We start from the raw sequence: 21,494 nt of genomic DNA, 5'->3' as shown, positions 1-21,494 counted from the left end.
CAAAGTTTTTTTAATTCATGCTTTTCTTTCAACATGGATTGCAAGACAAAAACAACAACAACAAGACAGAACATTACTTGATTCCAAATGCTTTAAACGATAACGACTTTTCTGTTTATGCTTGCATTCAAGAGTCTGATTAACACTGCGGCTGCTTTAAAAAAAAAAAAAAAAAAAGACTGGCTGGTTATTAATGTGAATATACAGCATGTCATTGGTTGGGCTGTACTCAGCCATCTGGCCAATAGTCTGCTGTGAGCCTTTGGCACCTGCTACTAGCAGCTGCTTGTGTCCACATCTTGTGTCAGAACAATTCACTGCATTCACTGTCATATTTACCAATCCAATCCTACATGGATTAAAAGATAAGTCAGGGTTTTTCCAGTTCAGGTACACATTTGGATACATTTTCGGTGCGACGATCAACACGTATTAAGTGTTCATCATGTTTATGGGGGCAAGAAAAACCCAATGTGTAAATGTATCTTAATGTTTACAATTAAATATGACATGCATAGAAAGAAGCGTGCACTGTTGCTGTTGTAAATTTCCCCGACCCACACTCTGCATACTACAAGTATTGTGAGCAATGCAGATGCAAGTTTAACAAGCGTGATGTGTCCAGCAGAGGGTAGCATTGCATTCGACTGAGGCCATAGGAGGCACTTCGATAAGATAACCTTGAAATAAAAGTAGTCGGCTTATAACATTTGATTGTTCTATACATATTGAGCTTTATTTGTGCTTCACAAATGTATCATATTCATATTTACTTTTGCTAAGTCAAAGCAGGTAACAAGTTGAGAGGTGGAGTAAGGAAGGAGGGGTCAAACTGTTTAGCAGTGAAGGTTTTTTCGGTGTGTGTGTTGACTATATTAACCACATTGCAACTAAGCCACTGAGTGACATCACTGGAGACAATTTGTCAGATTACATGCAGCTTCCTCTGGAGCCACAAGAGGCTTCATATCACTTGGACAAGTCTGCCAGCAAGTAATTAGACAAATAGAAGCAGTTGAGACACATAACCAGGCTAAAAAAAACACAGTTATAGCTGCCATGTTTGAATGCAGAAATCAACTGTTTTAAAATGCCATTGCATTCAATTTAATTGTTGCTTGAATACATTCGTATGATGTTTATGACAGTTTTAGTCTCATTAATTTAGACCCTGAGAACCCTGGCGACATCAAACACATTACTACAGTATATATAACAACACAACTGTAATACTGATATATTTTAGAGCAAGTATAATCCGTTTTCATCCATCTCGGTTGAAAACTGATGTTGCGATAAAAAAAAAGCACATAGCAGGAAGTGAACCACCGCTGTACTCCTGAAAACTCAGTTAAACCCTGAAGTTACCTCAGAAACCAAAGATCATGCTTGTTAGTACAGGCCTTTGAATTAAATGAATCTCATTGTTCAGAGTTTACCTGAATAATTACATTCCTGAGACAGGTATTTTCTTGAGGTCCAGTGAATTTGAATTTAGTAGTCACAACAGAAGTCATCTAATGATAGTGCAGGTCTGGACTATAGTCTTTAGTTTACAGAGACCCAACATTCCCCCATAAGCAAGCACTTGGCAACGGCGGTGAGGGAACACTGCCTTTTTAATAAGCAGAAACCTCAGAACAGACCAGGGCTCATGGTGAGCAGCCATCTGCCTTGACCGGTTGGGTTGAGGGGGAGAAAGAGAGAGGAGTGGCAGGGACTAACTTAGTCCTCAAAGGGGAAATCTGGTAAACCTGGGCCCTATATATACACAGTAATGCTGACAGACGCTTAGAATAACAACCTCAGCCCGTCAGTGTCAGAAAACTTTGACGGTCAGTGTTGCCCCAAAAGATTACATTGCAGCTGTCTCATTCATACCAACTGATACTGACCAAAAGTTTTGGAATCAGTCCAGTATTGCCAGATCCAGCCCACCTGACTAGAAATGAACTGTGGCCGAGATTTGGGACGGTTCTGAATTACTCTGTCCGCTCTAGGTCGACAAGTGAATAGCTTGTGGCTAAAATCTGGCAAACAGGAGTGGACTGACCAGGTGTCACTGGATGAACAAGCCTGATGTTGGCCAGATCTGGGCCACAAAAATGTTGCTATCTGGGCTGCAACTTGATCCAGTTCTAAGTGCTGTATTGTAGGCAACTGGACTTGTTTCTTTTTTTGAAGACATTTCACCTCATCCAAGAGGCTTCTTCAGGATGACAGGTAAAACATCTTCAAGAAGCTTTGACATAGCACTGAATTACCATGACCTAGATGAATCAGAACCTTAATTTCCATTAAAAGTGTTTGTTTTTGCCACTAACAAGCAAATCTGTCTAAATTCCTTTATTTTTTTCTGTATCTGTGAAACAGATAAGGGAAAAAGTTTTTGTCAGATAAAAAAAATAAAGTTTTGCAGTATAATGCAATATCAAGTAAACTCAATATGTATACAAGGCGCTTTTTCTGTATAGCTATCAGTACATGTGCAAAGTTATCCAAGTGTCCAAATATCCCAATCATAATATGCGAATATATACTGTATTTTTTTTGTGTGTTTGTAATGATGTATAATAATCTATAGGCGTATATAGATAAAGTAGGAGAACATTAATAAAGTCAAGTAAAGTACATTGAAATGAAATTTGTACCGAAGTAATTGCAGTATTTGCTCAGTAGTCTAAATATACTTACTTAAAGTCTTGCACTGCTGAAACCGCCTTTTTCTCTTATAACCAGAAGTCACCGAAGGCGGAAGTAGCAGTGAGTGAATCATCTCGCAGTCCCTGCTGTGCACTGCTCTCTGTTGCTGGGGGAGTACCACTTTAACAGCAGGGCGTATCCGCGGTGGGGAAATTGGGAAATACGTTCATGTTTGGAACAAGTCCCTCCTTTACTTTTAGTTTGACAACGGTTGGTGGTGACCAGAGCTTCCAACGGCCGCCTGCAATATTCATCTCCACCGGCCACCGGTCTAGCAGCGGTCCCGTCCATCAATGGCTGATAAAACCTTCACTACGAGTAAGTTTCCAACCTTTGTTTTTACATTTCTGTGGCGTGAAAAGGAAAAATGTTTAGCTGTGCTGCACGGTCAGGAGTCGTCAGTGTCTTCTCATCTCCTCGGGAAAAAAAGTTTACTGTCATTTTAAAACCGCCACAGAGTTTCACAATTTTTCGTTGGCCCAAGTGTCTTGACGCCAACGTTGAAGGAAAATCTAACGTCAGCTAAGCTAGCTTGTTGAAACGTAACTGATGGCTGAAGTTTACGCACAGGCAGCCAAACTTCACCTGAAGCTGCTCATTTGGAGAAGGGTAAGAGGACACAAATATAGCGAGTATTATTAGTAAGATATGACACTGTAAAATAAACAAACAACCTATTTTAAAATAAACTCAGTTATAGCTAATTAACCTAATGTAACCCTACACAGACCAACACTTCAGGGTGTCTTTACGTACTGAAATATGTTTTATGAAACTCAGAAGTATAAAAGAATGCTTTTCACAAGATCTCACCCTGTTTATTGTATTGGGAACCAAAGTTTTGCCATTTCTCTGTGTTAAACATGTGAAACCCACCTAGGTTATGACACAGAGATAGCAAACCTATACACATTACCTTAAATGCATCTATAACCAACCATATGTACACTTTAAGGTGTTATGGTAATATTTGAGATGGAAAAACTTCATGTCTGTCGAAAACAAAATATCTCTAGATATATATTGTCTGCTTGAAATAACATCTTTTAAAATGTTGACTGAAAGGAGCACTATCTAGTTTTGGGGAATACATTTTAATCAGATTTTTTTTTTAAGCGTCAACAAACTAAATAAATAAAGTCTTCGTTTTTACGACAGAATAAACTGTAAAAACCCTAACCCTACACAACCTTAAAGGACAACACAATTTCATACTTGTTTTACTTTGTTTATGTGTGGCGGACCCTGCCACCTTTCTAGCATCAAACAAGCGTTCTCGGGACCATATTCGAACAGCTTGTTTATTAGAGCTGTCCCAAACGATTAATCTAGCGATGCTTTTTCGATAAGTTGATTAATCTAACGATTAACTTAATGTTACATGACCAAACAAAAGTAACGTAGTAACTGTAACTGTCTTTGCTAACTTAAATAAGGAAAAAAATACTGCAGCTGTACAAGGAGAATCGTCTGTCCTCCTGTCTGTCCTCCCGACCGTCCTACCAACTGTTCTTCACATTTCTGCCCAAAAACAGCGTCTGTCACCTGCAATATACTCACTCAAGTGGTTGTGTTGAAATCACCAAGAAGGTCAGCCCTCCGGACCGAGACTTCAGTGAACTTTTCCCCCGGAAAAGAGTCTCCGTCCCCGCGAGTGAGGGAGTCAGACAGCGTCCAGTTTACTCATGGCGATTATTATTTAATTATGTAAATTGGCGTGAAAAACGTTGTCAATTTCCGGATTGTTTGGGGGGTAAGGATCGCAATCACAACACATTATAACAGCATTCATATGATTATAAACTGTCCGCGGGTTTAGATTGACAGGGGGACACCGGGGAAACACCTCGACGACACACAGACTTCAACATCATGACATGTACTGTCACACCTCTTTAGGAGCTGCAGCACCGGCTTTCTGTGTGAATTACACAGTGGGTCTCTTTTACTCCAGCGGTGCTGGACTCTGTGCGAATGACCAATGGCGGAGAATTTGTGAACTGCCGCTGCGGCGTTAATGCAGCGTAGGGCTGCCCAATAAATCGAATTTTCATCGGCATCGCGATTTGAACATGTGCGATAAACACATCGCAAAAGACTGCCTGATAAATGATGCATAAGAAAAATCATTTTGTTTACATGCGCCATGCATGCACCTTGAGCATGCCAACATTTAGCCTATCAGACGGAGCCCTGGATACAAGGGCCTATCAGATGAAGCCCCAGCTAGCTGTTAGCTACCCTGACAAAATTAATCAGCACCAGTTTGGTGGTGATTGCCAGGTTATGATGTCTGAGGGAGGAGAGAAAAGCCATGAAAATGTGGTTGACGAAGACCTTGTGGTGAAAAGAAACAGAACTTCTGCTATATGGACTTATTTTGGATTCAGGAGAGACGACATGTTACAAACACTGCAGTTGTTGCAACTTCTAAAGGAAATACAACCAACCTCCATCACCACCTGCAATACATCCAACGTTAGCCATCATTAACTGTATAGGTAATAATATGCAAACTTCAATATTTGTTAATTTATCGCAAGTTATATCGTCATCGCGATATTAAACAGTGTTATCGCACATTGCAGATTTTCCTCATATCGTGCAGGCCTAATGCGTCATCCGAGACCTATTTTTTATTTGTACAGCTTGTTTTTTCAGTTATCGAAAAATCTATATCCCTGAGTTTGTATCATTACCTCATTAATACTGTAAATAGCTGAATTCTTAGTTAGATTTTTTTCTCCAAAACGTACTCACCTTTTGACATAAATGACAGGAACCAGCTGCCTAGGTGTAATTATATTGGAGTTGCACAAACAATGTGAACAGCAAACGTGATCCCCAGTATCGATTCGGAATCAGGTGTGTATTAAAACGGGATCAAGATGAATGTTTTACAGTCTGTTGAAGCCTTTAGTAAGAGTCTGGGGATATTCTGAAATACTGCCAGGGCCATTATGTGTCACAGAAGATTACTGTATGCGTCTTGTATACTCAAGCCAGGGTTTTCTTTTGGTTCCGGCTGAGCTGATGCTTCTCTCCATAACCTTTAAAATGTCGGGCCTGTTTCCATTTCCATGGGGAGTCCACAGGAGTCTGTGGCATGCAAAAAGGCCATGGCTCAATTGTCATGCTTATTTAATTAGACCAAGTCATGCACTGAGTTTGTTTGGTATCAAGAATGCATGTAATGTAAAAGCATACTGTGTGTCTTGGTTAATTTTAGCTGTCTTCACCACTTCATGTGCTGCAGCACACGTAGTAGAAACTTTTCCAGTTGAGCTTGAGACTCATTTGCAGGCAAGGAAGTTGTTGTGGTCTAAGGTCAGTGGTTCCCATCCTAGGGGTCGAGACCCCCCCCCCCAAGAGTTTCCCAAGACAAATGTGAACGGTCACAAGATGATTAAAATAATGAGAAAGGAAACAAAAACATCTTTCTGTTGTTTATTTTCCTGACTTTTGCCTAACTAGTTTGAGCCAAGTGCAATATCCGAATCACAAGAGCTGCAATGTTTATGATATCTACAAAATGTGTGAAAACATACCAATACCAATGAAGCAATGCCGCACCACAGAGATGCCAAGACCTATAAATCATATCCTCCAGGCATAAATGAAACCTGTTTGTTTGCTACAGACAAACAGATCAAATTGAAGTGATTTATTTTTATTTTCAATACAAAAACTACCATTCCCACTAAAACCGTGTCTCATCACAATTATGATACTATCAAAACAATCACACTATTGGATATTTTTGCTCATCGTTCAGCCCTACTAGGATTTTCTTGCAAAATTCTGGATACCTTTACCTCCTCAGTCCTTTATATTGAACAATGTCTGAAGTAAAACTCATACTGGATCTACACACAAAAATACAACATGTGCTGAGGGGTCATGAACAGAAATGATTGGGAAGCACTGCTCTACATGGAAGATAAAGCAAGTACAGTGTTTATTTCAAGGTAGGACTAATGCCAAACATTCCTTCATATCTCCAAATGAACCAGCTGGTAGCTTTGTTTTTGATATTGCATTTAAGATGCTTTTAAATAAAGATGAATAGTTCAGTGCCATCTGGGAGAGTGGGAGTTTTTCAGAAACATATTTGCAGTTGAGCTAAACAGATGTTGCTCTAAACCACACAGGTATCGATGAGGTTACATCGCCCAGTGAAAGCTCTGGAGCCGAGCCATTCCCCGATCAAGCTACATTTTTAAACATGCCTCAGTAAGGGGTTCCTCTTCTCTGGTGTCTTCACAGTTATTACGATGCTATACTTGCTTTACATGTGGCAAGAGGAGCTGAGAAACAGTGTGATGATTAATTGATTAGTCATTTGACAGAATTAAAAGACAACAATGCCCTCCCCTGCTTCCATCTTCTCCCTTTGCTGCTTTTCTTTGTCAGGCAATTCAATATGTCACTTTCTTGGAGGCGTTTTTCGCTATTTTCCAACATATTATAGACTAAACTTTTAAGCCTTTCTTGTCGTGGCTAAATCGAAGGGCGATCACAGAAAAGCAAACATGTTTCGCGCATTATGTCTTCATCAGCGCTCCAAACAAACACCACCCTATGCGGAGCCACCCATAAATTGACCACAGCTAATTTAAGGCAATCACATGACCCAGGCAATGACATGTAGGTGAATTCAGGTCAATGAACCAATCAAATAACAAGAGATGAGATGATGCCAAGTTGACAAGGTGGAAAGAAGTGTACATGCTTGCAACACACAAAATAGGCTCAAATGTACAATAAGAGATATAAAAGTAATGTTAAATCTGTGTTCTCATTGTGACCGGGATACTTAAACGCATCCAGTCTTCTTTTTTGGAGTGTCTGGATTACCTTTAGAATCACCCTTTTCTCCCGTTTTCAAAGAGCCACCGGACACAATTTTTGCCAACATTGTGTTAGATAAAGCAACCAGTCATCTTCCCTTTTTTTCTACATGTGACCATCTTGTGTAAATGCTCCAACCCTGTATCTGGACTGTTTCAATCTAAAGCAGTATTTGTCTCATTCTCGCAGGGAAATTTGACTTTTTTCTGTTCACTAATCAATATGCAGCGTGATGATGCAGCTTAGCAACGTTCTGCACAACAAGTGCATGCTCATGAATTTGCAGAACTGTCCAAATGCAGGCACACCACTGATCACATTGGGAATAATTACCACCATGTGCTGACATCTCTCGAGGTATCAGTGCTCCAATTTGAGAGCTTTAATGAGGCATCTCACTGGATAAAGGACCAAGGGTTGGAATGACAGCTGCGTCTTGTGTAATCTGCAGTGAGATGCGGTTGATTTATTTATTTTTTTCTCAAATATGTTTTTTTACATGTTAACATATAAAACAACAACAAGGCTCAGTACAACATTGGTCTGGACAGTCTATACACATTTACATTTCACATGCACCCGACCAGTACAATGAATAAATATACACCCCAGATTGTAGTTCTGACATTTTCAAAATGACCAGGTTGCTCAGTATTATGAGCAAGACATGGGAAAAGAGCCAAAGGCTAGCCAAGGACAACACTCGAAAGCACCGAAGCCACTGTAGAGCCGGAAAAGTGAAGATATTGAGTCCAAATGTTCATAAACTGTCCCACTGAAGAGCGAAGCAGACATGTCAGGTACTCAAGGGGAAAACATTCCATAACTATCTTGTGCCAGTTTGATTTAGTGGGGGGTTTATCACTTATCAATGACAGAAAGATGTTCTTCCTTGCCGCATATGTGAGGATATTAAACAGTCTGGTAGAGTTAGCATCCACAATGGTGTCTTGACTGGGGTAACCCAGGATTAAGGAAAGAGGGTCCATGTGCAACACAACACCAAATATATTTTCCAGATCTTGCAAAACATCAATCCAGTATGCTTGAATTTTAGGACAAGACCAAATACAATGAGTATAGGTGCCCGCTGAGATTTTACATTTTAAACATGCAGGTGAGAGTTGAGAGTACATTTTATGTCTTTTGAGATGTGGTTGATTTTAAGTCACTGGGTCTTAGATTTGCTTTCCTAGCTGTGCATGATTTCCTGAGGAAATGGCTCAGCCACAAATGGCCAGGGGATTTTGACCCATTCATATTCAGTGTTCAGCTGAAGACCACAAATGCTTTTTCTAATTTGTTGTTATGGTCAAATGTAAGCCTTTTACAGGATGTTTACTGTGACTTCATCAATAGTTGGGAAACATATTCTTGATTGATGGCCTCGTAGTACATTTTTATAGCTATTGAGTTACTTAAAGTGCTGTTATTTTGTAAAATGAATCTACCGGGATACAGGAAATGTGGGGTCTTGATCATCCAGCTGTTATTTACCTAACAGCTGATGGTTGCGTAGTAACTTTATCTGGCTTAATGTAGTCGGTGGGCTTAGCCATGTTACCACTACATGGTGAAAAGTTGAACTTTTGGAGCGCTCCTGGTTCAAAAACTGAAGACAATCCCAAAAACAAGCTCAAGTTTTGCTTGCCACTCACCCTACGCTGTATGTGGCTTGGATCCGGTCATTTATTTTGTGTTCAGATTTTCCAAAATCAGTCTGGATACAATCTGGATATACCAAAAAAAAAAAAAGAACCAGATTTAGGCTGGCCGTGTGAACAAGGCCATAGACATTGTTGTAAAATAGGAAGAAGAGGCTAACTAGCCCAACAGTGGTCAATGAGGAGACATCAAACGGCTCCCATTTCCTTTCTCTCCTCTTCCTAAGACAAGTAAATGGAGGAGAATAATACATTTACATCTTGTTAAGGATCATATTACCGAGTGAATGTAGCTGAGAGTTAACTCATGGATAAGAAAATCCGTTCCTGAGTTCCTTTTTTAAAAGCTTAACCTAATTTTCCACAAAATGACTCACAGAGGTGGAAATTATCTGGCAACAAAAATGAAGTGGAAAATATAGTTTAGGTTAATAAGTACACAGTGTGCTTGGTGGTGTCATGAGGTTTTTAAGCTGCTGTCAGCATTAAGGAACATTCACATCCTCTTTTCTCACATGCCCTTTGGCACTGTGGTGTGGTCATCAGTCAACAGCACTCACCGCTGAAAAACAATGATTGCTTCCCATGTTCCATATTGTGTAAAGGGAAAATCAAAGGAAATAGGAGATGAATCCACCAGTGCGAGGAGGCAGAGCACACTGCTAAACTGTCACACTGCTCAAATCGCTCTTCCTGGTTTGTTTTTGCTGGGATTGATTTCGCATCACTTCTTGAAAGAGTCTGTTACAGCGGAGACGTCGATAACCTTCAGGCAGACAGAACTTCTCACAGCGTAAAAATCCTCATAGAACGGCAGGAAATTAAACTAGCAGAACAGTAATGCTGACCTTTTCAGCCTGCACTTGGCTCCGAAAGGATGAATCAATTGGAGGATTTCAAACTGAAGACAAAAATACTGTTGCTGATACGTTTGGGAATGCCTCTCATCAGCGACAGTGGCAGGGAACTTGAAAATAGTTTAAGCGTCAAATTGAATTTCATATTTACTTGCTACAGCGCTCAGTATAGCTGCTGCTCACTGTAAGACAAACGTTTCCTGTACCCTCAAATCTCAAAATCCAGAGAATCATTTCATCTGTCAACCTCATATGTTAGTTATTGAGACATGTTGTTATCTCAAAGTCAGAATGAACATGGTTCAAAGCAGAATGTAGCGTGGTCTTATTGTGAGCATGATAACGACAGCTTTGCTCAAATTAAACGCTAAATCACTAAACAAAAAGTTATGACTTAATCCGGGTATTGCTGATCAGAGAATGTAGGTCCAAGATGATACGTTTCAGAGTTACAACAATTAGTCGATTAATCGGCTGGTAGATTGACAATCGATTTTCAAGAAGAAATATCAAACATTCGCTGGTTCCAGCTTCTTGAGGATTTGCTGCTTTTCTTTGTCATTTATGATAAAGGAAGAGTCTTTGGACTTTGGGTGTTGTTGGGACAAAACAAGAGATATGATGATGCACTCTGGGACACTGCAGAACATTTTTCATAATTTCTTAAAACATTTTTATAGACTTTTTATTGGGCAGATGAGATGATAATGAAAATAATGGTTAGTTCCAGTCTTATAAATTGATTGGCAGAAACAGTCTGTCATTATTTGAGCAAAATATGAAGCAAACATGTCAGATATTCTCGGTTTGAATATTTTCTGCTTCGTGGACTAACTGTACATTTATTGATATTTTTTATTCTAGCATTCTGTGGTTCCATTCTTTTCTACTTTGTAATGCAACTGCTGCACAGCAATTTCTCTCAGGATGAAAAAGTACTAGGCCTAGTTCATTCATCCTTGACTTTCGGTTCTCCTTTTACTCCGCTCAAAGTATTTAGGTTAAGTTAGCAGCTCTATTTATATCCTTTTGAAACTGCGGCACGAATCAACATTGTTTTGAATTGGTGAACGAGCTGGGGAAAAGAATATCCCAATTATACAGCATTTATCTTTGTGAATCCGCAGAACTACTGTATGAAAGTGATGTTTGTTTGTTTTTCTGTATTTTTTGGCATTCCCTCTGAGGATTTTCAGCTGTGGTCGCTAAGCGACTCATGACTCAACTCCAAATCCTCCTTCAAGGACTCATCCATTTGCCAGCCTGTAGTCTTTTTTCCAATGCTTTTAACACAATTGGCCAGTGATTACTTGCAAGTCTTTCGTGAAGGCATGAGACCGTGCCAGGGCAGCCGGCTAGTGTGAAGATATTAGCACACAGACACACAACAGTCGGTCACAGGATGGTCAGTCAGCACACAATGGTCTTATCAGTGTGTTCAGTCTGATGCACCAGGCAACTGGGACAATGGGAGGGCACAAATCCCTGTATGCATCAGGACGCAAATGGTTAGGTAAGCAGATACACGCTTGTACACACACAGTGCTGTGGTATGTTTCAAAATGGCGTGACACACAGGATTTGATTGTGACATATGATTGAGATTCAATTGAAACTGTCATCTACATTTTTGTCTCTCTGTGTGTGTCTCTCACACTCACAGACAACCAGTGTGTACACACACACTGATGAGAACAGGAAACCAGACAAAAGCACTCTTGTGTGTTGTGTTGGAATGCCTCACGTGGTGGGCCAGCAGCAGGAGCCAGGGGAGCTTTCCCCCTGTAGCTGACCACAGGTCACGGTCGACTCTCTGACCTTCTGACCTGATCACTTTGAAGTCATCAGGGCCAAAATGAGGGTAAAACAGACTAGATATGCCCTGCAAGTCGGTAGATAATTAATTCTGTAGGCGATAAGGCCAAACATTTACTAGTTAAAGCTTCTCAACAGTGAAGGTTGTCTTTGTTTTCTTCAGGACATGGGACTTACTGGCATTCTGTCATCGTGTGGACAAAATAAATGTGTTTGAGTTGAATTTTATAACTATCATTTCACATTAGCTGGCTGTTGGGCGTGAGACCTATGAAAAACGTGACATGTTAAAATCTGAAAGGACGTAGCAAACTCACTATCGACTGGGGAACACGTCTTATTCTTCCGCAGTAATGCCACATTTTGAACATCAAATCTGTGTTGAAATCGACAAGAGACGGCTTGCATCATGGCTAACAGAGCTGAACACCCTGTAGTACTGAGACTTTCTGTTCCGAAGAAACATGAAGCCTTTAACAGTGAACAACAGTTTAATGCGACGGCATAACAAGTTTAACTGACAACTCTAGATGACAGTAGCACAGTAACATAACTACATTTCATTTTTCGATGGTTGGCATTCACTCTGGGGTGGTTAAAATTGTTTTTCAGGACAGTTTTTGGAGAATGGTGGGAACAGGTTAGTCGAGCCCTGTTTTTTTTTGGTCACCAGGGTTCCTACACCTTTTCCATGGTCAAATTCAGGCATTTTCAAGGTGCATTTTCATCCATCGCAATGATCACTGCACTTCATAACATCAAATTAAATGAACTTTAAACTGTGTCACCTGCCTGTACGGAGACTTGGCATCCTATATTACCTGGCTGAGCCAATAAAACACCATTTATTATGAAAGTAATGCAGTTAAGTTTACAACTTTGAAACCACCAAATTAAGATTCCATTTCTAAGGATTTCCAGTACCCGTACAAACCCTGTGTCATATATCATAATAAACTGAATATCTCTGGTGGTCAGACATAACAAGCCAAATAAAGACAAGACTGCTGTCTATGGGAAGGTGTGATTGGCATTTAACTGCCTCTTTACATATCATAGACTAAACAATGAATCAGTGTGGAAAAAAATCACTAGTTTCAGCCCAAAGGGTGTGTCTTCAGTTGTTTGAATATAAAGTCCAGTTTGCTGTGCTCAGTAGCTGCTGAACCCTTCACGAGAGTCTTTTAGCACCCTGATGGGTCTAAAGTCCGGTGGGCAGGTGGGCAAGTGAAGCTCAGACTGGAGTGGTAAAATGTATGGTCTCTGTTCATCTTGCTGCAGTTACAATAAAAAAGGAGATATACCTAACAGGCTTCGTGTCGGCTGTGTAAGTGTTGGGGCAGGCTTTAACGCAGTGCCTCTGAACTTTAAATAATGTTGTGACTTGAACATTTCATTCCCTTTTCAGTCTTCCCGCCTCTGACACCAAATGAGTCCTCAAAGCTATGAAACGGGGGACAGCTTGTAACAGATCAGCAGTTTGAGAGCAGCTCATAGCATTTAAATCCCCTCAGCTGCTAGGTGCGGGCCTCGAGCGTGCCTTCCGTCTCAGTGCGGATATCAGGTTGCCATCAAGGGCGTTGTAATGACAATCCGCTTTTTTTTCGGGAGTTTGTTTTGTCTCCTGTTGTGACAGTACTTGACATAATTACTGTATGATCACTCTCCATCCTCCAACAGGCCAAACCACAGAACATGGAAAAGGTAGCGAACCAGCAAGCGTGGCCAAACCGGACTACATTGCTTTTGCCCTGGTGCCTACTTTCTTCCTTCTGGGCCTGTTGGGGGTGGTGATCTGCCACGTGTTGAAGAGGAAGGGTTACCGGTGCACCACAGAGGCCCAGGATGATGAGGAGGAGTGTGAGGAAGAAGAGAAGGACCTTGAGCTGGGTGCAGGTAAGGAAATCTGAATAAGAGGGAGGGATTTAAAGCAACTCTAAACGCTCGTAAATGTTGGAATATGTGACACTGCCGATTCTGGACAAGTGTAAATATACAGAGTACTTTATGCTTTTATTGCATTGGTGTCCAAGGCATCCATCATCTTTATACATCACACACCCAAGATAAATGCCCAGCCAGACTTATAGTCAGGGCTGCAAATGCTCCTTGAGCAGCACCTTTGTCATCAGAAGAATAACAGAAGAACAGTTGGTGTATGTGTTTACAGTGCAGCTTAACAAACTTGCATCTTTTTGATAAAGAAGTCAGTGAATTATATCCGCAGACACAATCTGGTTTCAATCTGAGCACGGCATGGGTAGCTTTCCACAAAAAAACTGCACACTGTAAAGTAGATTATCTTGCTGCAACATTTAAATCAGCTGACAAAAAAGTGCAGAAATATAACTTATGCTTTGGTGATGTTTAATTGCGGTCAACTCTAACAATGGCCATAAAAACGTAAATTGTTTCCTGTGGCTTCCTCTTAACATAAGCCTCTAATGTGAAGCAGCAGTAGTTCAGTATGCAATTTGCATAACTACTAGCCTAATGCGGCTCTGATATGGTGATACTGTAAAGCTGACCTATTGACTTATGTTTTAATGAAAGTCTTAAAATTCTACTTTTCCTCGCCTGCTTTACAACAGCAGCTCATGAGTTGAAAAATTCCGATCAAGTTAAACATTAACTGATGTCCAGTATGGGGCCAAGCTCTCTCTGCAATCAGTCAGACTGTGAAGCTGTCAACTGAAAAGTAAATACAGAAAATGTGATTTCCAAATGAGTCACTGGTCTGCCTGAGGTTCACTACTTTCCTGTCATTGGATGATGAGAAACGAGGTCAGCCATCTTGCAGGAAAATCACGAGATGCACCTACCTGCCCTCCTGTACTTACATGCTGGTCGTACATTCCTGATACTAATGAGATCGTAGGTGTAGGTGCTGAAAGATGCTAAGAGAAGAGTGAGAATGGTTCCTTTCTTTAGCAAACGTTTCTCACTAATTCTTTATGCCTTAAACGTGATTAAAACTAAAAACCTTTATGCCAGAGCTTGTTTTTTTTAGGCACCACCATTTAAATGGTAACTCTACCAGTTTAATGTGAAATGAATAGTTTAAAGCCGTTTGTGGCTCCAGTGGAAGCTGCATGTAATCTGATAATTTACCTCCAGTGATGTCACTCAGTGGCTAAATTGAATTGTGGGTAATGTAGGCGCCAGGCTGTGAAAAGGACGAAGACTGTGTACAATAGCCTTTTCTTTTTCTTTTTTAGGCTTTCTATAAAGAGTCCAACTGTGTTATATGAGTGTAATGCTAGACCAGTGGACTACTTTTCACAAACTGGTGCCTACATTACCCACAATGCAACTTGGAGGCAATTCATGAGATTACGCACAGTTTACCCTAAAGCCACAGAGGGTTTTATGCTACTTTTACCAAGATACAATTGCTTTGTACCCTTAAAGAAGTGGTTTGTGCTGATGAATGAATTTTTAGAAAGCATCTGTAAGATCACAAACGGTGTATTTAAAGTCATCATGACGTGCTTTTACTATTGTCTTGTTAAATCTCAGCCTCATGTCAGACATACTCCTCTATTGTGTCTGTCTATGTAAGGAGTGGAGGCCTACAGAAACCAGGAAGACATTTGCCATTCATGTTGCTCATGTTGTGACTCAAATAGGGGTGTGTTAGATCAGGTAAAACTGAAATCATCCCGGCACAGGGCCAGTTTAAATTCCCTTTGACTCATAATGATAACCAAGGACAATGCTTGATTGCTATGAGCGTTGCGTTGCGACGTGTTTTCTGCCCTCTCAGAAGAGAAATGACTTGTGAGAGTTTTCTCACTTGGTGTTTCACTTTCTGCATGTGTCGTGTCACTTTTTTTGCTTGTGTGTTACATGGTATGACTGCACAGTGAAGCAGTGAGGTTAGTGCTCTGCTCTCTCCTCTCCTTCTAGTAATTCTCGTGTGCAGATGTGAAACTGGTGTCACTGGATTGCCCTGGAGTGTCTCACCGGCATGAGAAATGTTTCAGAACGATGAACTGTTTAGGCCATGCTGTCAAGGCTTGTCTGCCGTTCTCACTTATCTGTCCTCACATGCTTCTGGACAGTCTCATTCCTGGAAAAGCACGTCTCCACTACATCCCAGGTTGCCAAAATCCTGAACTCTCTCCATCGAATACTGCTAACTATTATACAACTTTGTCAAGCATCTGCACCCACATGAGGTAAAAAAGTCTTTTTGGAGACTTGGATGACGCCGGACAAGCTGAAGGGAGCCATTTCTATGTTTGTGGGTTTTTTTTTTACATTTTGAAACAAGTCTTCATCTGCCTCAGTTGTTTAGGAGAATGCTACAGCGCTGCTGTGCTGTGATGCTCCAGAAATATTTCCTAGAATATGAAACTGCATTTTCCATCAGCACTGGAATGGCTAGATAATGACTGAATTTAAATTTTTGGGATGAAACTTTCCTTTAAGTGGAGCCTGTATTGGAAGAGGATGGGCCTAAAGCTGGTTTCTCTTGTCGAGTAAATGTGATCTTCCTGCCAGCAGCACAACAGTCATAAGTGCATTAGGGTTTTTTCCCTGTTGTCTCTGTCTTGCTCTGTGTGTCTCCCCTCACTGTGCCCAACCCTTTCTCTCTGTTACGTTGACAAGAAAAGAGTAGGAGAGAAAACATTGTTTGTGTGTTCTGGCCCAACTCATTCAGTTAATAGAGCTCTCTAGTTTCACAATGATCGGGTTTCCTCTTTTACCTCTACCTCTGTTTGTTTTTTTCTCCGCACCTTTTTCACTGACTTGTTGTAAGTTATGAACAGCTGACTTTTACATTGAGTGGGTGACATTTTTGAATCAGTTATGACATGCAGAGGATTCCAATGACTGGCCTAAAGAGATTAGGAAGAAAAACTAAGGAAGCAAACCACAGGAAGCTCTAGGAAGTGCCTCAAAGGGGTGGGTGCGCTTTCTATTGAGTCCAGTCCTGAAGCAAATTTATACGGGCGCATACTGATCACATGCCTCCCATTGATATAATACACAAATACATAAAATATCACAATTTCCTTTATGAAAAAGGATTTTTTAAAAGGCAGTTAAACACAAAAAATTATTTGTAATGTGTGTATGAAAATCATTTAGGTAGAGGCATTTGTTTTTCATTACACTCTGCCAGAAAAGCCTTATATCTAACATTGGTAGCTGTTAGGGAGACTTTAAAGGACCAGTGTTTAGGATTTACTGTCATCTAGCTAGAGCCAGTGTTTGACTGCCATTTTCCAAAGTAGCTCATAAGGACAACCAAAGTGGTTGCTCCTTGTGACAAACCCACAGAAATGATCACCCAACTCTCCAGTTTTTCACAGCTCTACAGAGAGTTTTAGCACTTTTCTGCTTGTTTTGGTGTAAGGGCCAGCAACTTTAACTTTTTGATTCAATCCCACTCCTACTATGGGCACATTTTAGTGAATAAGCTCAAAAAAAAAAATCACTACGTGATCTGTTAAGCACCAAACATTAGATGTAAACAGTTGGCGTCTAGCTGGTGAACATTGGAGAAGGAGCTAAAAGCAGAGTGAATGTTGGAATGTAAACTCCAGGTGGCCAAGAAAATGACTCCAAATACATCAGAATTGTGCTACAAGGGCTCCATGCGCATTGAAATCAGTCAAGTGCAACTTAAAGGAGAACTTCGGTCGATTTAAACATGCAGCTTCATTGCTCAAGCTACCCTTGACTTGCCAGTACCGAAGACGCGAACAAATTTGATCCAGCCACTACAGAGCTCCGTGAACGGAGACGTAGCATTGAACGCTAACAGCATGGGGTCAGAACTTTACACTGTGTTTTAAGCGTCTTAACATGCTCCACATCTCACACCAAAAGTTATGCAACATCAGCAGACACCTTACAACACAGCACTGTAGCGTGTATGACTCAAAATGAATAAAAAAGTAGTTAAAATAGTGTGTTTGTGCAAGCAGCTACTTACCTGTTTGTTGACATCCGTGTGTTCCGGTAGCTAGACCAAACTAGCGTATCCATCGAGTGTGCACTTAACAGGCTTAACAGGCTATTGTAAGGCTCATGGCTCATGACAGGCTGCAACATGGACATGTACATTATGAACATAAACACGAAAATGCTGGATTACGTTTCCGTCTCCTCCAGTGAGGGAGTAAATGCACGCTCGACGGATCAGCTAGTTTAGTCTAGCTACCGGAAGACGCCGATGTCAACAAACAGGTAAGTAGCTCCTTGCACAAACACACTGTTTTAACTACTTTTTTATTCATTTTGAGTCATACACACTACAGTGCTGTGTGCTAAGGTGTCTGCTGATGTTGCATAACTTTTGGTGTGAGATGTGGAGCATGTTAAGACGCTTAAAACACAGTCTAAAGTTCTGACCCCATGCTGTTAGCGTTCAATGCTACGTCTCCGTTCACGGAGCTCTGTAATGGCTGGACCAAATTTGTTCGCGTCTTCGGTACTGGCAAGTCAAGGGTAGCTTGAGCAATGAAGCTGCATGTTTAAATCGACCGAAATTCTCCTTTAAGGTTTATATTTGTTGCACTGGCGCATCTGAAAATTCAATTTAAATGAAGGAAGAAATGTTATTCACCTTTTATTCCTGTGTACAATAATTTACATAATGTGTATGGAAATGAAATTGAAATGTATGATTGGGTGCTGATGTGCCTAACCTTTTCATTTTTCATTCAGTCCAACCAGTGTGAATAGTTGGTCTGGAGCCCTGGCTCCAAGTGTGGAAATAGCAACAGTTTGCTGCTAAAGGTCGCTTTATCAACTCTATAACGATACAGTATGATACGATACAACTGTAGTCTCAGTTGACACATATGGCACATATTCTTAAAAGCACATCAAGAAACACATCACATAATATCCTCAGATCCAGATCGGAGATGAGCACACTGATTTTGGTTCAGTAAGAGTATACACTGATGTACTAAAGGGTTCTTCAGCCTGAAGTGGAGGGACTCTTAATCTCCTGTTGGAGGGCAGAAGTTGTTAATCTCTATCTGAAAAATGTTAGGGTCAGAGGAGACACTGTTTGCAAGTCTGAGCATACATTTGTATAAAGTGATAATCAGTCGGCGTTGTATTTATAGTTTGTTGTGCTGCCCCCAAGTGGCTGACATTTGGAGTGAATCCAAGTTTAAAACTCAGACAAACCACAGAAACACTATTATATTATATTTTAACATGTTTTGACAGCCAACATCCCAGACAATATCCTCTCTCATTTCACAATATCAATAGTACATCAATTTGAAACCTTGCTTGAATCTGAGCTAATAGACGAACAAAATCCCTGTGAGTCGTTGCGTTGGTTTTTACTTGTTGTTTTCATTCCTGCTCCAGTCAATCAGTTAAACCTCTTGGAGGGATGTCACGAGGTTGTCATATTAACAAGTGCTCTGAAATGATGTATTGGTGTCATGTTTGGCATTTACAACGTAAAAGGTTCCTGGCTGTTGAAGAAAAACATGCCTTTAAGCTAAATAGTTTCCTACAGCTGTTATACTCCATTTTCTGTTTAAGTTTACCAATCAAAGCTACTTGAGGAGATTATCACTTTCATACTTACTACACACTTAGTAATGCAAGTACTTCTATTTGTCTTCTTATCTTCCAGACATGAATGACACCCTCAGTGAAAACAATGACACCGTGGGGCAGATTGTCCATTACATCATGAAGAATGAAGGTATGTGTCCAATGTACAGGCCTTTTTTACTGTTATACATCACACACAAATAGGTCCCTTTTTCGTGCTCCGTCCATGAAGCGATGACAGCTGGCACTCCATTATTGTTCCAGCAGGCACATTCTCACACACTATCCAGGAAGGAAGTGCTTGTCTATGTAGTGGTTGCAGTGTGAATGATTGTGGGAGTCAGGAATGAGGATGTTCGGGGAAGTTCAGCAGCAGGACAAACTGGCTATTGCAGAGTAATTTTAAAGGAAGATTTGTGATGAGTGCGGTTGGTCACGTCACCGTTGCCGATTAAAGTAAGAAGGGTGTTTCAGCTGTTATTTAACTGCCTTATTACCTTGAACTGAAATAATTTCCCCTAGCCGGAACCTGAAGTTTAATTCCTAAAAAATCACAGCACCGTCATGATAGCGAGTAATTGCTGTGCTTTGTTCAGCAGAGTTTATAAGTGGCAACAGGTGAGATAAGGGTCAACGTTGGTATTGTATCGAATACAATCAACCTGATGAGTATGAATGCAAATGGAGATTACAGGATTTCCCCCAGTGCTACTAAAACTCCCCAAAGCAGTGGGGTTCTATTGAAGTCAGGCCAATGTACGTACATTTTAAAGGCTTTTAGAGGTACAATGGGTTACCTTTTGTGGCAGCTGGATTCACTTGATTAACTGATCTTGAGAATCCATCTTGCCAGACTTAAAAGCTTAAACACACTGGTTTGGACCATACAGCGGCCTTTTAGGAATTCCTAACAGCTACGGGCGTGGTGTCAGTGTGAGTTGTTTGAAAACACCATTAACCTCAAGAGGTCAGCACAGTCGGCTGACGTCATTGCAAGTAAAGAACAAGCAAAGCAAGCAAGCAAAGAACAACATAAAGGCTTTTCTCGACTGTCATCGGCAAGAGTTTGATTTACCAACCAACTTCGGTGGTAGTGCTTTCCTATGGCATATGGTTTAGCGATTTAATTGGTTAACGTCAGCCTGCTATAGAAATACATAGACAGATGGTTCGTCCAATCGGCTTGCCAAGAACAATTTCTCAGATGGTTCTGTGCAACAAATAATCTGAGAAGTCGCCCCGTTTGGAAAGTAATACGCTTTTATAGTTTTAAGTTGGAAGGCGTCCATAGCAACTATTTTATTTCTAGATATCTTTTTTTCTCATGACACAACAGGTCAGTTGAGCAATTTATTAACTGACTCTTCATGTGAAATCACCTGGATGTGTCGTGGCAGCTTGGGCTGACCATGTAGTTATTGCTTTGCATGGATACGTACAGAGATAAAATAGCAGAGAAGTCTTACTCTTTGGCTTTTTTCCCTACCTAGTGTAAGGAGAGGAAACGGAGATGATTATACTGTAGAAGATTATACTGTAATTTTCACAAAATGCCACAGCTGTTTAGGATACAATGTGTAGTAATCCACCCTGAAAACCTAGGTCTACATCTCAGTAATTTTAGGTACAAGGCCAGAAAATCATGTCGGAAAAGTCCCACAAAGTTTCTACCCACAGCTTAAAGCCCCTGTACGGAGTTTTTAACTGGATATAGAAAAGTCTCTGGTTTCTGCTTATGTGTCTCTGTTACCTACAACAGCAAATGAGCCCATCAGCGTGAAGATACGCTTTTTCAAAGTAGTCTAATTCTATACCTCTGAAAGGCCTTGGTCGGGTCGGACCACTGACGAAACGATTTACGGCAGTCAGACAGGAACTGACGACATTCAGGATACAGCATAGCTGTTTTGTTGCTACGCTAGCCAGTGCAAACCGAGCTAAAACTTTTGTCATGGCTGATAATGAGACAAAGAAAAGAAAAATAATTCGAACCGAAGACCAACGAAAGGCCAAGAGGGAATCCGATCGAGCTAGGGCTAAACACGGATAAACATTGGCGATTCCT

At 40.7% G+C, this 21,494-nt stretch overlaps 1 protein-coding gene across 2 annotated transcripts in view; it reads left to right on the top strand.

The window, feature by feature from the left end:
* Positions 1–2,795: 2,795 nt before the first annotated feature.
* Positions 2,796–21,494, top strand: part of rell1 (RELT like 1) — a 34,062-nt gene continuing 15,363 nt past the window's right edge. The window contains exons 1-3 of one of the 2 annotated variants that reach the window (XR_003985717.1): positions 2,796–3,021; positions 13,571–13,786; positions 19,509–19,580. Coding sequence is in view for 1 of the 2 variants with exons in the window: in XM_030431511.1 (XP_030287371.1) it covers positions 2,997–3,021; positions 13,571–13,786; positions 19,509–19,580 (313 nt within the window). In the remaining variant the exon portion in view is untranslated. The remainder of the gene's footprint in view (positions 3,022–13,570; positions 13,787–19,508; positions 19,581–21,494) is intronic. The other variant, XM_030431511.1, reaches the window with a different exon arrangement.

This window comes from Sparus aurata, chromosome 10, assembly GCF_900880675.1.
Source record: "Sparus aurata chromosome 10, fSpaAur1.1, whole genome shotgun sequence".
Lineage (NCBI taxonomy): Eukaryota > Metazoa > Chordata > Actinopteri > Spariformes > Sparidae > Sparus > Sparus aurata.
This window is presented reverse-complemented; position numbering and strand designations above follow the sequence as displayed.